The sequence below is a fragment of the Pipistrellus kuhlii genome, unplaced genomic scaffold (genome assembly GCF_014108245.1).
Source record: "Pipistrellus kuhlii isolate mPipKuh1 unplaced genomic scaffold, mPipKuh1.p scaffold_m20_p_13, whole genome shotgun sequence".
NCBI classification, from domain to species: Eukaryota; Metazoa; Chordata; class Mammalia; order Chiroptera; family Vespertilionidae; genus Pipistrellus; species Pipistrellus kuhlii.
In genome coordinates this window covers 47228256-47245597 of record NW_023425438.1, presented here as the reverse complement: position 1 = coordinate 47245597, position 17342 = coordinate 47228256, and the positions used below count along the sequence as shown (strand labels likewise).

General features: G+C 43.8%; 1 protein-coding gene across 10 annotated transcripts in view; it reads left to right on the top strand.

Moving 5' to 3' along the window:
* The first annotated feature begins 2967 nt into the window (after positions 1 to 2967).
* IMMT (inner membrane mitochondrial protein) overlaps positions 2968 to 17342 on the top strand; it is a 48540-nt gene continuing 34165 nt past the window's right edge. For 4 of the 10 annotated variants that reach the window (XM_036435914.2, XM_036435919.2, XM_036435913.2 and 1 more), the window contains exons 1-3: positions 2969 to 3146; positions 14133 to 14206; positions 14940 to 15129. In XM_036435914.2, coding sequence (XP_036291807.1) covers positions 3102 to 3146; positions 14133 to 14206; positions 14940 to 15129 — 309 coding nt within the window. In that variant the 5' untranslated portion in view covers positions 2969 to 3101. Of the gene's footprint in view, positions 3147 to 14132; positions 14207 to 14939; positions 15130 to 17342 lie in introns of all 10 variants that reach the window. The other 6 variants (XM_036435918.2, XM_036435917.2, XM_036435916.2 and 3 more) reach the window with 3 other exon arrangements.

Genomic DNA, 17342 nt, shown 5'->3' with positions numbered 1-17342 from the left:
GAAACAATCTTTTTTATAATTTTATTAAGTTTGAGAGAATAAAACTTATTATCCTTACAAAACTGGGAGATAGGAAATAGCAATATTATTTAAAATTATTTTTAAGAATTTAAAATTAGTTTTAAAAATTGAATGCCAACTACAATCAAATAAATGTAAATATTCGAAGGATATCTCACATACATTTTTTTTTCTAATCAATTACACTGATTGTCATTAGGTAGAACAGCATTTTAACTTACTGAACAATTCTACAGTTCCTGAGCAGTGCTTTATTTCATTCCTGAAAATCAGTGATTGTATGTCTTTTCTAATGTTCGTTCAAACAAACAAACAAAAAATTAACCTCTCTCCCATTCTTGTTGCCTAAGATAGTCCATGCACATACAATATATTACACTATTAGGATAAGGGTTAAACATGGGTCTCAAGTTCACTTTTTTTGGTTGGGGGGGGCAGGGAGTTCACTTTTAATAAAGAGACAAGTATAAGGCAGATAAATGACTCATAGGGGAAGTTCAAAGTTAAGGAAAAGAGGCTTCTGGTTGGATGATCAGGGATTAGGAAAGTGTGGGGACATATTTGGGGATAACTATTCGGCCTACTACACATTATTTTAAAACAACAATAAAAAAACCCTATTACACTTTAACACATTTTTTAATGAAAACTAACTATTCCAAGATTTAGAAAAAGAGCAGTGAGTGGCATTAATTTTTGCAAATCTCTTTAATGTCTGGATCAATAGAAAGATGGATTCTGAAATTTGCTAATGCATTCAATCTATTGCGTTATCTGGATAACTCTACAAGATAATGAAAACAGCAAATAATCTTAATATTATGAAGCTGATTTTCATTTTATGGAATGGTCTGAAAATCTTTCTGAAAAAGTCTAAGGCTCCCTTGGGGATCCCAGATCACTCTTTTGAGAACCATTGAGATGGTTATCCTTCAGTTTCTCTAGGTATCTAAGTGGGTGATGAGCTTGGACTGCTATTGTTGCTGTATTTACAGTTTATTTTTTAAAAATTCTCATTCAAGGACATGTTTTCCATTGATTTTTAGAGAGTGTGGAAGGGAGAGACAGAGACAGAGAGAAACACTGAAATGAGAGGACACATCTGTTGATTGCCTGCCGAATAGTCCCAACCAGGGGAGGGAGCCTGCAACTGAGGTATATGCCCTTAACCGGAATTGAACCTGGAACCCTTCAGTTCGCAGGCTAACGCTCTATCCACTGAACAAAACCAGCAAGGGCTATTGCTACTGTCTTGATTTCATACATACAGCAGTCACTATGAGCTGAGAAACACTACATACACTGGAAAAGTACTGAGACATTTAATAAAGGTGCTTCGAATTGGCAGTGGGAATCACTGCAGTTTTTGAACAGGAATGTGATTTAAATTTGAGTTACTTTAGGAGAATGCATTTTAAAAAACCCAAAATCATAAATTGCAAGTGGAGAATGAGGATTAAGGACTTTGTTATATGAGAGGTTAGGAAACTAATCTTATATAATAAAAGAGTAGGATGCAAATTGCCTGGAAGTTCAACCAGGGGGGCAGGGCCTGCCAGGGGAGTGAGTACCCCACCAGCAGGCACTAGGGACCTTATCAGTACACGAATTTCATGCACTGGGCCTCTAGCAGAAAATAATTTTGGAATTTGAGACCTTGAAGCTAAAGTTGCTAATGATGTTCAGGCTTAAGGTGTGGATGTGCCATTCATAGCTGGAGCAGACTGAAATTGCTTATTGGTCATGAGAGGTTTATGGCCAAGATGGTAAAAAAGTCATTACAGTGGCATTTTCCAACATGACAACAGTGGGCAGAAATGGGGTGGGGAAACCAGTTTGTTAAAATTACTAAGTAAGATAGACTGTTCTGGAGGCCATTAGGTGATGGTGATATGGAGAGTATAATTACTAAAGTACATAGAATATATAAAAAATTAAGTATTATATAGTTAATTTTCAAATCTATTTTCCCATTTTCCATATGGAATTAGTAACCTTGTATACGTCTAGGGAGAACATCATGCTATAATAAATTACCTACTTAAGGCTTGACAGTACTTTGCAAGCACAATTAATGTACAATTATTTCGTTCCTGTGATATTGTACTAATAGTACTGAATACTGTGTTCAATATTTGTTACACCTTGATTATAGCCTCAGTGAAGTGTACTTTGACCTCCTTATTTTCCCAACCCATCCCACAGGTTGTGGCCAAATTAACATTCTATACTAAAAACTTGCTCTGTTTAATCTGGAAGGAGTAGCTGTGAACCCGAAGAATCTGTGTTCTGATCCCCCCCACTCTGCCAGTTGTCAAGTGAACGACACATGATGCCCAAAGGTCTCTCCAGTGTGCTTTCCCCAGCCTCCCGCAACCAGGAAGCCTCCAGAACTGTCAAACGAAACCAATGCCTCCAGCCAAGACAACACCGATTTAAAATATATATATATATTTTATCCAGAGAGGAAGGGAGAGAGATAGTTAGAAACATCGATGAGTCATCCATCAGCTGCCTCTTGCACACCCCCCACTGGGGAAATGCCTGCAACCAAGGTACATGCCCTTGACTGGAATCGAACCTGGGACCCTTCAGTCCCCAAGCCAACGCTCTATCCATTGAACCAAACCAGTTTCGGCGACAACACCGATTTGGCCACGTCGACTCCTATCTACGAAACATCCATCGGACAGAGACGGCTGAGAAGCTTCCTTTACTGAATTCTCCGTGGAGTCACGCCCATTCGTTTTCCGAGAGGACCGAAGCCTGAGTTTCAGATGCCCTTCCCAGCCTCCCGTTCACCTAGTAACCCCGGACTCGGGGTGCCGACCGGAACCTAAAGCGCGACCCGGAAAAAGAAGCCGTCTTTTCCGCCGAGGGAGGGCCCACCCACTTAGAGCTGCCGGGGCGGGGGAGGGGAAAGGAGGCTGCGCGTGCGCGGTGGCGTCGGTGCCCTCCGGCACGCCGGCGCGGGGAGGCGGCGCGGACGCACGCACACACACGCACGCACGCCGGCCTCTCCTACTCGCGCCGCTCCCGCAGCTCCAGCGTCTCCTAGCCGCGCTGTCCACCCGTCCGAGATGCTGCGGGTCTGTCATTTATCTGGCGTGACCTCCGCCGCCCAGGTGAGCGCGGGGGTGCGAGGGTGTGGGAGAGAGCGCGTGACGAAACTAAGGGCAGACAACGGAAAATGGGGGAGGTTTCTGCGCTGCTGCCTCGGCCCCGGGACGGAGGCGTGTCTCAAGGCCGCCCTCCTCGCAGGAATCTCAGGCGGGCCTGTCAGGCGGTTAATTCGGCAGTTCGCCGGGCAGGGATGCTTTGGGAGTTATTGCTGGAGCCGGATGGGGTGTGGAAGAGAGAAGGTGGCGGGGAGGAGGCGGGCTCTGGGCGGGAGGCTCGGCTTCGGGACGTATGGTCCTATCAGCCCTGCGCTGCCCCATTCACTCCAATCGTGGCTCCTGGCGCCCGGGTCGCCGGTTGTGCGAGGGATGATTTCGCGCTGCCAGTGGTTGAAGGTCGAGGAGGGAGAACTACAGTTCCCAGCAGGAAATGCGGAGGCAGAGCCTTGGCTTGTTGCATTTTAAAATAAGGAGGTGCTTGCACTGCTAAGAGCCCGCGTTTTCGGGGTCAAGGTTGTGATTGTTCGGGAGGGACTTATTTTTTCGTCCCTGAGTGATATCTTGGTCCACCTCTGAACTATTCTTAAGCCTAAACAAAAACGAAAAGATTGGTAGTTTATGGAGTTCAAACTCTTGGTACTTGAGGAAGGACAGGAGTCATGACCTTGTGCTCATTTCTGAGATTAGCCTGGGGTTCTGAGTCTCCCAGGTGCTGGGACTACTCTGGCAGACATCCGAGGAGCCTAGATACCCAGTTAGATCTATTTCGTCATAATTATCAAAGTAACTTTATAAAATAAAAAAGTAAACCTATTTCCATTGAGCAAAACTTTCAGAATATTGACATTTTGGCAAAATGTTGCATTGCAAAAACAGGTACTGTGGTTCAAGCAGTAATAGAAAACATCCCTAGAAGCCAAACTTTCCCCCCCCCCCCCCCAGGTTTGCTTATCTCCCCATTCGTTGTTAGGGTAGGAGAATCAGCCTCTTCCAGGTTATCAGGAGCGTCTCTCGTTGACTTCTATAGGAAAATAGTGTCTGTATTAGTTTTCCTTTCTTTTTTTGGTGTGTGTATATTAGTTTCTATTGCTACATTACAAATACCACAAATTTAGCAGCTTAAAACAACACCCATTGATTATCTTAGATTCTGGCCACGGATGATTTGGGGTTCTCTGCTCAGTGTCACACAAGGTTACAATCGAGGTGTTGGCTCTTCTGTGGTTCTCATTTGGAGTTCAGGGTTCTCTTTCAAGCTCATGCAGTTTGTTGGCAGAATTTATTTAGTCCCTTGCAATTGTAGGACTGAAGTCGCTGTATTCTTGCTAGCTCCCACCTAGTCTCTCCTACGGGCTGTTTGAAGCTTCTTACCGCTGGATCCTCAGAGACAATTCATAACATGGATGTTTGCTATTTGGCAGTCTATCAGGAGCTTCTCTCGTTGACTACAAAAATATCAACTTCCATTTTTGATCTCTAGACCCCGATTTAAAGGGTTTCTATTAGTAGACCAGGCCCACCTGTAAAACCTCCCTTTAGATTAATTCCAGTTAACTGATTAGTAACCTGAGTTGCATCTGAAAAATTCCCTTTGCCACACAGCCAATCCTAATCTTGGGCTTAACAGCGAGAGATCAAGGGGGCCACCTTGGAGTCCTGCCTCACATAGTACCCAGGAGGGGCTGGAGGATGAAGAAAGTAGAGCTACCTCTGAGGGCAGAATTGTTAAAAATGTGTCTTTGGAGCCCTCCTTTCCTGGCACACTTTTCCTTATTCTGTGCTCAGATTACATCATGGTTGTCACTGATCTGTCCCCTCTGTCCTGAAGTCCAAAATTACGTGGTTTCCCCCCCCCCCCCCCTTGCCTTCCTCAAAATGTTTCCCACTTACGGGGTTCCCATTTAGGAAACGATAATAAAACAGATTAAGACTTCATATTAAAATGTGAATACTTTTCTGGTTTGCAACCAAGACTTCTTACCTTCCTAAAATTGCTCTTACAAGATTTTTTTTAAAACAAATTATATAAAATTTATTTGTTTACTCTTACTATTTCCCCAACCACTCAGTAGCATTTTATGCTGTTGCTTTGTCAAACTTTTTATTCTTGGCTTTTCTATGTAATATCTTTGGGCGCATCTTACCCTCTCTCATCCTTGTTTTTTCCTTTGTTGAGTGTGCTGTTTTCATGTACCTCTAAGTATGCTCTCAAGGTTCATTTGTTCTTTCTCTGTCTTTTTACTTAAGATTTAATTTATTAGAATAGTTTTAGGTTCACAGGAATATTGAGGGGAAAGTACAGACATTTCCCATAAACCTATGTCTCCACATAGACATCCGCTCTCCCTCCCCATCATCAACATCTTCTACCAGAGTGGTACATTCGTTACACCTGATGAACTACATTGGCCTATCATAATCACCCAAACTCCATAGTTTATCTTAGGGTTTACTTTTGGTGTATATTCTGTGGGTTTAAACAAATATGTGATGACATTATCTATCATTGTGGCATGATAGATTGTATTTTCATCCTCCTAAAATCCTGCCCTCTACCTATTTATCACTCTCCGACCCTAAGCCCTTTGCCCTGGGAACCACTGATTTTTAAAAAATATATTTTTATTGATTTCAGAGAGGAAGGGAGGAGAGAGAGAAAAACATCAGCGATGAGAAAAAACCTTTGATCGGCTATCTCCTGCATGCCCTTTACTGGGATTTGAGCCAAAAACCCGGGCATGTGCCTTAACCAGGAATTGAACCGTGATCTCCTGGTTCATAGGTAGATAGATGCTCAACCACTGAGCCATGCTGGCTGGACAGGGAACCATCGTTCCTTTTACTGATTCCATAGTTTTGCCTTTTCCAGAATGTCAGCTGGATGGAATCATACAGTGAATAGGCTTTTCAGATTGACTTCTTTTACTTAGTAATACGCATTTAACGTTTTTCCATGGCTTGAGAGCGTGTATATTTTTAGCGCTGAACAATATTCCATTGTCTGGATATACCACAGTTTATCCTCTCACCTACTGAAGGACATTATGGTTGCTTCCAAGTTTTGTCAATTATAAACAAAGTTGCTCTAAACATTCCTGTGCAGGTTTTTGTGTGGACATGTTTTCAGTTCCTTTGGGTAAATACCAGGGAGTGTGATTGCTGGATTGTATGGTTAGGGTGTGTTTAGTTTTGTAAGAAACTTCCAAACTATCTTCTAAAGTTGCTATATCATTTTGCATCCAGGAGCAGTGAAAGAGAGTAAAAAAAAAAAATAAAATAATATATATATATATATATATATATCTATATATCTATATATATATATATCTTATTGATTTTTTTACACAGAGGAAGGGAGAGAGATAGATAGAAACATTGATGAGAGAGAAACATCGATCAGCTGCCTCCTGCACACCCCCTACTGGGGATGTGCCCACAATCAAGGTACATGCCGACGCTCTATCCACTGAGCCAAACTGGTTTCGGCATGAAAGATAGTTCTTGTTGCTCCACCTCCTTGCCAGCATTCGTTGTGTCAGTGTTCAGGATTTTGGTCATTCTAATAGGTGTGTAGTGATAACTTATTCCATCTCTTTATTTGTTATTACTTGGGATTACATCAATTCTCAGAACTTTAATCCCTAAGCAGATGTCTCTTAAGCCTCTTTTGATTTTTGTACCCCAATTTAAATCTTGTTTTATTTTTGTGAACTTTGAGAACAACTACTTGTCAAAATTCTTTAAAAAAATATATATATATTTTATTGATTTTTTTACAGAAAGGAAGAGAGAGGGATAGAGAGTTAAAAACATCGATGAGAGAATCATCGACCAGCTGCCTCTTGCACACCCCTTACTGGGGATGTGCCTGCAACCAAGGTACATGCCCTTGACCGGAATCGAACCTGGGACCTTTCATTCCGCAGGCCAACGCTCTCTCCACTGAGTCAAACTGGTTTTGGCTCCATTGATCTTTAGAGAGAGAGTGGAAGGGAGAGAGAAGGAGGGGAAGAAAGAGACAGACAGACAGATAGACTTCGATGAGGGAGACACATTGACTGGTTGCCTCTTGAATGCACCCAGACTGGGGCCAGGAATTGAACCTGCAACTGAGTACCCGTCTTGACTTGGAATAGAACCTGCAATCCTTTGGTCTGCTGGCCAATACTCTTCACCACTGAGCAACTGGCTGGGGCTCAACTGGTGACCTCTTGGTTAATGGGGCCATTCTCAACCAACTGAGCCACAGTATCTAGGTTAAAATGGTGATTTTGTAAGTGAATTGTACTACACACAGGGGAAAAAAAACTTGCCACTAGGTATTTGCAGATGGCTTGAGGTATAGAGACTGAACACATTTACATTCATTTATTCTCTCTTTTCTCTCTCTTTCTCTCTCTCTCTTTATATATATATACACACACACACTGAGTGGCCAGATTATTATGATCTCTGAAAGCATAATCTGTCCACTCAATATATATCCTGTATAATAATCCTATATAATAAAAGGTTAATATGCAAATTGTCCCTTCGACCAGCAGGCAGGCCAGCCAACCACCCATGTACTCTTCCCCTGGCCAGGCTGGTTGGACCCCACCCATGCACAAATTCATGCACCAGGCCTGTAATATAAAAAGATAATATATATTGAAGTGGCATTAATTGGCCAAAGATGGGACAATTTAAGTTTTTAAAAGGACACTAATTACAATTTGTTAAAATCCACCAAAAGTGTTTCAATTCATGAATTTATAAAGATAGTGTTCTGATTAGCTATAGCTACATTAACTAAGTAAAATAACATTATTTGTCTAAGTTCTGGGGGTTGCCTGGGCTCAGCTGGGCTCAGTGGCCCTCATGAGGTTGTAGTCAGGCGGTGCTGGGGATGGAGTAATCTCACACCTCCTCATTCTCGTGTCTGGCAGTTGATACCGGCTGCAGCTGACATCTCAGCTGAGGCTGCTGGCTGGAGCACCTACTCATCCAGTATGTGTGTCTGGGCTTCCTCACAGTTTGGTTGCTGGGTTCCAAGAGCAAATGTGATGAGAGACAGCTGGCAGAAACTGTATCCCCTTTATGTTCTAGTCTTTGAAGTCACACAGTGGCACTTTTAGTGTCTTCTGTTAGTAAATTAATAACCAAGTCCTGGCTTTGTTCAAGGGAAGGGTAATAGAACTCATGGAGGAGTGGCAGGATTCTGGAAGAGCATGGGATACAGGAAATATTATTGCATTTATTTTTGGATAATATAGTCTGCCCTTTATAATTTGCAAATACATTAACAACCTTCCTCAAAACCTTTCAAAATCTCATCCTATCATAGCATCAGGGTCTTGTCATTGAAATCAGATTCCTCTGCACATGAGACATATAATATATAATAAAAGGCTAATATGTAAATTGTCCCCTCGACCAGGAGTTCAATTCTAGCTCCCTTAACCAAATTTCCGTTCAGCCTAAAGACCTGTTAACTAAAGGGACAAGTTATCTGTTGCCCCTATAACCAACACACAATATACAGAGAGAGGCAAAAGTAGGTGTACAGTTGTAACTATGGAAAAAAATAATACAGTAATCTATACTAATAAAAGGGTAATATGCTAATTAGATCAGATGTCCTTCCAGACAAAGCCCCAGGGGCTGCTTGAGCCTCAGCCCTTGCAAGGGCTGAGGCTCAGGCAAGCCATGGATGGCAGCTGCTGCTGCGAGGGCTGGGCCGAGGCTCTGGCAGCTGGGTGGCCAGCAATGGCAGCAGCATCGGTGTGATGGGGGTGTTGCCTTCCCCTTATTGGCCCGGTTGCCTCCCACAGAGGGAAGCCAGACTGCAGTTTATGCCTGCTCCCTGTGTCAGTAGGATATCCCCTGAGGGTTCCTGGACTATGAAAGGGGCAGGTTGGGCTGAGGGAATTTTCATGCACGGGGCCTCTAGTTCTATATAATAAAAGTGTAATATGCAAATTGACCCTAACAGCGGAATGATGAGTCGCTGTGATACACACTGACCACCAGTGCGCAGCTCCTGCATTGAGTGTCTGCCCCCTGTTGGTTAGTGCGCTTCCACAAAGGGAGCTTAGGCCCGCTCCCGGCTCCTTTATATTTTAAGTTTTGTTTGAAAGCTTAAAATTTTGTTTTATATCTTATTTCCATCCTTGACATACTCTGCTAAAAGAAACCAGTTGGCATTTTGTTGAATGTTCTGCTTGGAACTCTTTAGCTAAATCTATCAGTTCATTAAGTATAGCTATAGCTGTATCTAATTTTCTATTGGATCCCTTTTCTCCCAGCTTCTAAAAGTATTGTTTTCTTTTTTCTTTTTAAAAAACAAACAAACATATTTTATTGCTTTTTTACAGAGCGGAAGGGAGAGGGATAGAGAGTTAGAAACATCGATGAGAGAGAAACATTGATCAGCTGCCTCCTGCACACCTCCCACTGGGGATGTGCCTGAAATCAAGGTATATGCCCTTGACTGGAATCGAACCTGGGACCTTTCAGTCTGCAGGCTGACGCTCTATCCACTGAGCCAAACTGGCAAGAGCTGTTTTCTTTTAAGCCCTCACCAACAGCCTCTCTGAAGGACATCAGGCTTCTGTTAACAGTCTCTTTAAGGCCCTTCCAACTCTACCCCTTGGTTCCCAAGTCATTACCACATGCTTTATGTTTTGTTGCAGCAGCACCCCACTTCCAGATATAAGCAACTCTTTTGATATAGATGTCTCACTCCAAACTTAGTGGTATTAAATAACAGCATCATGTTATTTTATAATATAAATATCATTTATTATATAGGTAAAAATTATGTTTATCTATATTCTAGGAGCCCAGTGTACTAATACGTGCCCCTTGAAAGGAGCTGTGGGCCATGAGGCTGTGGTGGGCACAGGGGCGGGCCTGGCCCATCCTCTGTGCCCTGCTCGGCCCCTCCTGCCATGGCCCCCAGTTCCCTCCTATCTTCTGGCAGCCCTGTTCCCGCCACTGCTGCTGCTCCCTCATGCTGACGGTGCCAGCCCTACTTGCACCTGTTGATGGCATGGAGCCATTGGGGTCAGTGCCAGCAGTGGGTGTGAATGGGGCTGGTGCTGTCAGTGGTTGAGAGTGGCAGCTGCTGCCCTGATCACCCCTCAGGAGGAGGGGGAGGTGGAGAATTCCTCAGGGGAGATCGGGGCCAGCAGCCGCCACTCGCACTCACTGACAACACTGAGCATTTGGGACCGGCTCCAGCATGGTTGGCTCTGGCATGGTTGCGAGTGGTGTCTCTGGCGCTGGCTACAAGTGCAAGTGGGACCAGCATCTGCAGAGGGTGCTAGTGCCAGGTGGAATGGCAGTGCATGGAAGCAAAGAATTTTCAGTAACCACGAGAGGCTCACCCTAATGACAACAACAGGTGCCCCTCCTTAGTCTGGTATCCCCACTCACCTGCTCCACCATTCCCGCCGCAGCTGATGCCCTCCATGGTCCACACACGCCCCCTGATGGTCATTGCATGTCATAGCAACCTGTTTGGTTGATGGGTTGTTCGATTGTTCTATGGTTCAGTCTCTTTGCATATTAACCTTTTATCATATCTATAATAATAAAAGCATAATATGCTAATTAGACCAGGGGTCCTTCTGGATGACTTGGATGAAGCTGGGGTTGCAAGGGAAGCCTGAGCCCTGGGTATCTGCCGGTGGCTGAGGGAAGCCGGTTCCCAGGTGCCAGAGGGAAGCTAGTGCCAGCAGCTGGGGAAAGGAAGGCCTGCTCTTGTGCAAACATTGTGCATTAGGTCTCTAATAAAAGAGTAATATGCAAATTGACTATCACTCCAACACACAAGATGGCTGCCCCCATGTGGTCAAAGATGGCCAGGAAGGGAGGGCAGTTGGGAGGGACCAGGTCTGCAAGGGAGGGCAGTTGGGGTCATCAAGCCTGAAAGGGAGGGCAGTTAGGTATCAATCAGGCTGGCAGGGGAGTGGTTAGGGGGTGATTAGGCTGGCAGGCAGAAGCGGTTAGGGGCAGTCAGAAAGGCAGGCAGGTGAGTAGTTGGGAGCCAGCAGTCCTGGATTGTGAAAGGGATGTTCAACTGCCCATTTAGGCCCAATCCTAAACAGGCAGTCGGACATCCTTTGAGGGGTCCCAGATTGGAGAGGGTGCAGGGTCGGCTAAGGAACACTCCCCACCCCCATGTATGAATTTTGTGCACCGGGTTTCTAGTATTAAATAATAGCCTCGGCTGGTGTGGCTTAGTTTTCAAAAGGTCGAGGGTTTAATTCTCAGTCAAGGGCATGTACCCGGGTTGTAGGTTAGTTCCCTGGCTGCAGGTGGCCCCAGTCCCCAGGGCAACCAAGTGATGTCTCTCTCTCTTCCCCCTCCCGCTCTTCCTTCCACTCTTTTTAAAAATTAATTGAAAAAATATCCTTGGATGAAGATTAACTAAAAAAAATAGTCAAATGAATGAAAAATAATGAATTAGAGACTACTTTTTGCGACTTTGAATGAAGTAATGAATATGGACATTGTACGGTAACACAATTGATAACATGCAAAAACAAGACAACCAAGACATTATGTGCCTCCTGATGAAAGAACACAATACACCTAAAGCTTTGCCAGAGGGAGAACCTGAGCCTGAGCAAGTGTCTGCATCCAACACTAGTTTACAGGAAGTACAGAGGACAGGCACATGCTAAATTATATCTTGAACAAAATCCAGTCTGGAAAATTCTATAGGTAAGCAACCCAGTTCTTTGACAAATTAAATATTGGAGGGAAAACTTCTAGATTAGAAGAGATTTAGAAGATAATAAACTTTTTTTTTTAAGTAGGCAAAACTAAACTGGTGTCTGTGGACTTTTACTTGTGTAATAAAACCATGAAAGCCTTAACTTTTCTAACTTTTAATGTTCTATTCAGTATGTTAAATGCTACGTAGAATATGAAGGTAGGCAATGAATATACTTTTTTAAAATTCGAGATCCACTGTTTCAGATAAAAATCTTATTAATTTGAGTCATGATATAATCATTTCTGCTTTTTTCTCATATCGAAGTATGAAACTTTTTATTGCTATTATTTTTTGGGGTCATAAAAGATAAATTTGTTCACATTTTACCCCTTTTATTTTTTTATTTTATTTCCCTCTCTCTCTCTCTCTCTCTCTCTCTTTTTAATCTTTATTGTTCATATTATTACAGATATGTGTCGTCGTCCCCCCCCCCCCCCCCCCCGTTGCTCCCCTCCACCAGGTTCCCACCCCACCCTCTGCCCTTTCCCCACCCATCATTGTCCTCATCCATAGGTGCACAGTTTATGTTCAGTCTCTCCCCTTTTCCCCGAGAATCGTCAATTCACTCCCTTCCATACCTCTGATTCTATTGTATTATATTCAACAGTTAATATTGTTCATCAGATTTTTTTAAAAAACTTTTTTGGTTTTTAGATTCACTTGTTGATAGTTATGTATTTGTTGATCATAGTTTTTATCTTTATTTACTTTCTCTTCCAAAAGAACCCCCTTCAGCAATTCATATAATTCTGGTTTGCTCTTGCTTGTGGACTGGTGGAAACCTGGCAGCAGACCCTCGCAGACCTTGGCGCGTGATCATGGTGGCGGGAACGGGGCGCTAGGCCAGGGGGCTTATTTGCAGAGGAGATGGCGGGAGGCCACACCACGACCAAGCTATTGATACATGGAGGTTATTTTTGAGAGAGAGAGAGAGAGAGAGAGAGAGAGAGAGAGAGAGAGAGAGAGAGAGAGAGGGAGGGAGGGAGGGAGGGAGAGAACGAACCCAGCTGTTGTGGCTCAGTGGTTGAGTTTCAACCTATGAACCAGGAAGTCACCAGTTTAATTCCCAGTCAGGGTGTATGCTGGGGTTGCAGGCTCAGATCCTTGGTAGGGCGCAGCCAGGAGGCAGCGGATCAGTGATTCTCTCTCATTGTTGGTATTTCTGTCTCTTCCTCTCCCTTCCTCTCTGAAATTAAAAACGAAAAAAAAAAGCATATGGCAAATTCCACTTATATCCAAGAAATAATTAACATATATAACACTTAAAAGTGCTAATTGTTCATCTAACATAATAGACTAATATGCAAATTAAGCATCACTCTGCTATACCAGCTATGCTCACCGGCCGATCAGAGCGAGATGCAAACTAACCCAACAAAGATGGTTGTTAATTTGCATATGCAGAGGGAGGAGTAAAGACTGAAGACAGCCTAGAATAGGGGTGTCGAACTCAATCAGAGAAGGGGCCAAAATCTAAAATCCAGCCTAAATCGCGGGCCGAATGGTTTACTGAACAGTCATAAACTGTCATTGTGATGGAAACGCAGCGGAGTGCAGTGATGACAGCGCGGTGCGGGCCACATTGCAAGGCCTGGCGGGACGGATTTGGCCCGCGGGCCTTGTGTTTGACACATGTGGCCTAGAAGGAAGAGGGAGGAAAAGTGGAAAGCAAGGCGGCTGCTGGAGGGAAAGCACTGGCAGCACTTGCAGGGTGGGGCGAGGTGTGCAGTTGGTGCAAGGCCCCAGAGGCGGCAGCATCCGGTGCAGTCTCGGAGGCAGTGGCCCAGGCAGCGGCAGGCGCAGTGGGGTGAGGCATGCTGCCATGGTGGCAGTGTGCGAAACAGCGGAGATGGTGGCGGATATGGCCTCGGGCACGGTGGGGCGGGGTCCTGCCTGCCCTGCTTGCCGAAACGGGAGAGGTGGGGTGGTGGGAGGGAAGCCCGCTGGAAGTCTTGCAGGAATATTTCTGCAACAGGTGCCTAGTAGTCTAATAATTCCTTTTAAAAAAATCTTAAAATTTATTTTATATGAACTTCGGGGATGCAAGAAACATCGTTTTTAAGGATCTATAACTATGCTTCATGGTAAATTAATTTCTGAAAGTCAATTAATTTTTGTTCAATGAAGACATTTATAATAAAGTATTAGTTCTTAAGTTACCAACTCTAAAAGCTTTCCACATTCCTTTTGCTGTATTGGTTCTGATGTTTTCTTCTTCCTCTTAGAGTTGTCTCTGTGGGAAGTTTATCCTCCGTCCCTTACGACCATGCCGTAGATACTCCACTGCAGGCAGTTCTGGGTACGTAGTATGTCTCTCTGTAAATAGACTGTTAACTGTATGCGAAGAGGTGTGTGTGCGTGTGTGTGCGTGTGTGTGTGTGTGTGTGTGTGTGTATGTGTTCTTGACTATGGGAATAGCTGCTTGAACCTTTTTGTTAAGGGGTACGAACACTGGAGCTTTACTGTAATATCTTTGGATCATTGGTATTTGTAGGTGAAAGTTTGTTATGATTCTCTTTTTGGTTCTTTGGTAATTGGGTGGCATTCAAGATAGAAGCAACCCCCTCTGTGCTGTCTTCCACTCTATGGCAAATAGATTTATATCCAGAACTCAGCACATTGTAATTTAAAAACTGTTAGTTGTGTTTGTTTATTTGTATTATCTTACTTTTATAAATGGTTTATTATATTTACAGAAATGTTTAATTAAGGGAAGATTAAATTTGAAAATGAGTGCTAGTTCTTTTTTGGGTTCAAAGAAATTTCATAATTGTGAACATCTTGAATGTTAAGTGTTAAAGAACAGATTGCTTCATAGCTACCTATCCTAGCCATTACTGTATTTTAATTTGTTTTAGTTACTCATAAGTAAATGTGGTTTTCTATTGTGGACATGTTTAAATCAGGGAAAGGTGATGTACAGCTGTGCTAATAAACTTGCTGTGATCTGAAGGAGTGGTAGAGGTTCGAGGTCTTTGCATAAAGTTAGGAGAGCCAAGAAATATAAATGTGTTCCTATTTCTTTCACTTAGGATGTCTCCTGCCAAAATTGCTGGGGCTGGTCTTTTGTTTGTTGGCGGAGGTATTGGTGGCACTATCCTGTATGCCAAATTGGATTCTCATTTCCGAGAAAGTGTAGAGAAAACCATACCTTACTCAGACAAGCTCTTTGAGATGGTTCTTGGTTCCTCGCCTTATAGTATTTCATTGTCAAAGAAGCCGGTAAGCATTTTAAATATTACTTCAATTTACCCTGTAGCGTGCTTTTAAAAGCAGGTTGTTTTCATCTTTAAAGTATCTTACATGTATAATTCAGTAGATCTTGCATGTATAATTCAGTAGATGCGTTTTTGTCAGGTTTTTTAAAATATTAATCTGTAGTGTTGTATTTTTATCCCTTTGAATTCCCATTAGTGCTCCCACTTAGTATACACCGTATAGGAAATAATTGGTTGGCACATGCAGGTAAATGGAAGAGCTAGCTCTGGTAGAGGTAACCCTGGCTGTGCTGTGACCTGAGGGTCCGTGTCAGCCCACACCATTGCCGCTGTCAAGCTCTGACTTACATTACTGAAGACCAATGTAGAATGGTCCTGACAGAACCCAAATGTTTTTAAAAATATATATTTTATTGATTTTTTACAGAGAGGAAGGGAGAGGGATAGAGAGCTAGAAACATCGATGAGAGAGAGACATCGATCAGCTGCCTCCTACCCACCCCCTACCGGGGATGTGCTGCAACCAATGTACATGCCTTTGACCGGAATTGAACCTGGGACCTTTCAGTCCACAGACCAACGCTCTATCCACTGAGCCAAACCGTTTTCGGCTGAACCCAAATGTTTTTGTTAGTACTGGCTCCTTGTGGGCCACAAATCAGTCAGAATTTTCAGCTACATACTAATTGGTTCTTTAGTACTGGCATTCCTTGGACTTCGTACATATTCTTCAGAGTTTCACCCTTGTTTTCCTCCATCAACCTTAAAAAAAAAAATCTTAAATATATTTTCATTCAAACAATTGCTTAAAAAAATTTACAAAAGAGAGTGTGGATATTTGCTGATTTAGTATTGGGTATTTCTTTACGTTGTGAGGCTGGACATGGCTGATCAGTTTATTCATAGAAGCTGGTGGACTTCTGTTCTCCAGTATCTAGCATGGTCTAGAGAGACCAACCCTGTAACAAAGTTAATATTTAAAAAAGCAAGTATCCTCTGACAACCCCTAGCCCCTAAACATGCTTTTTCAAAATGTTCTTGTTAATCTTCTATATCATTTATTCTTTGTATGAACTTTAAAATGTCTATGCTGCCTGAGGGAGATAGTCCTGCATCTCTAATAATCAAGGAGCAGAATCCTATGGATTCATTCTAAAACCCTCAGTCCATTTTAAGCTCCATAACCCAGGAGAACTAGCTGGAAGCAATTCTAGGAGCATGGGGTCAGGCTGAATAGCTCATAGAAGTGTTCTTTTCTCATTTCACGTGACTTTAAGTGTCATTCTTTGTAGATGACATTTTTGTCTCTCTCAATAATAACTTTGGCTTTTTCTCAAAGTCGTTTAGCTACTCCTCTGAACATTTCCACTAGGATAACTTGGCAGGTCCATGTTGGACCACCTCATAATTTACACACTTCCCAGTTTGCTTTATTTGTATTAAGGATAGTACCATGCCATCCGTCCGGTAGATAGGTTAGAATTCTTGGATTCATTTCCATAGTTGCGTAATTTTATTAGCTATTCTATTGTGTTTAATCTCTGATATTCTCTTTCTTGCATTACTAATTTCCTTATCCCAGTTCTGACCTTTATCATTTCACTAGTGGCCCAGTGCATGAAATTCGTGCACATGGGGGGGGATGTCCCTCATCCTGGCCTACATCTTCTCCAATCTGGGATCCCTCGGGGCAGTTGGACATTCCTCTTGCAATTTGGGACCGCTGGCTCCTAACCGCTCACCTGCCTGCCTGCTTGATCGCCCCTAATCACTCTGCCTGCTAGCCTGATTGCCCCCTCTGTCCCCCTTTCTGGCCTGTTCACCCCAAACTGCCCCCCTCCCCGAAAGCCTGATTATCCCAACTGCTCCCCCTGCTGGCCTGCTTATCCCAACTGCCCCCCCCCCCCCCCCCATCAGCCTGCTCACCCCCAACTGCACCCCCTGTCGGCCTGCTTGCCCCCAACTACACCCCTTGCCAGCCTGCTCGCCCTCAATGCACTCCCCCCACCCCCCGGCCTGATCGCCCTCAAGTGCCCACTTCTCCGCTGGCCTGATTGCCCCCCCCCCCCCCCCCCCCCCCCCCCCCGGCCTGCTCGCCCCCAATTGCCCCCCCTGCCAGACTGCTTGCCCCAACTGCCCCCCCTCTTCCTGCTGTCTGATCGTCCCTAACCTGCCTCTGTCTTGGCCCCACCATCATGGCTTTGTCTGGAAAGGACG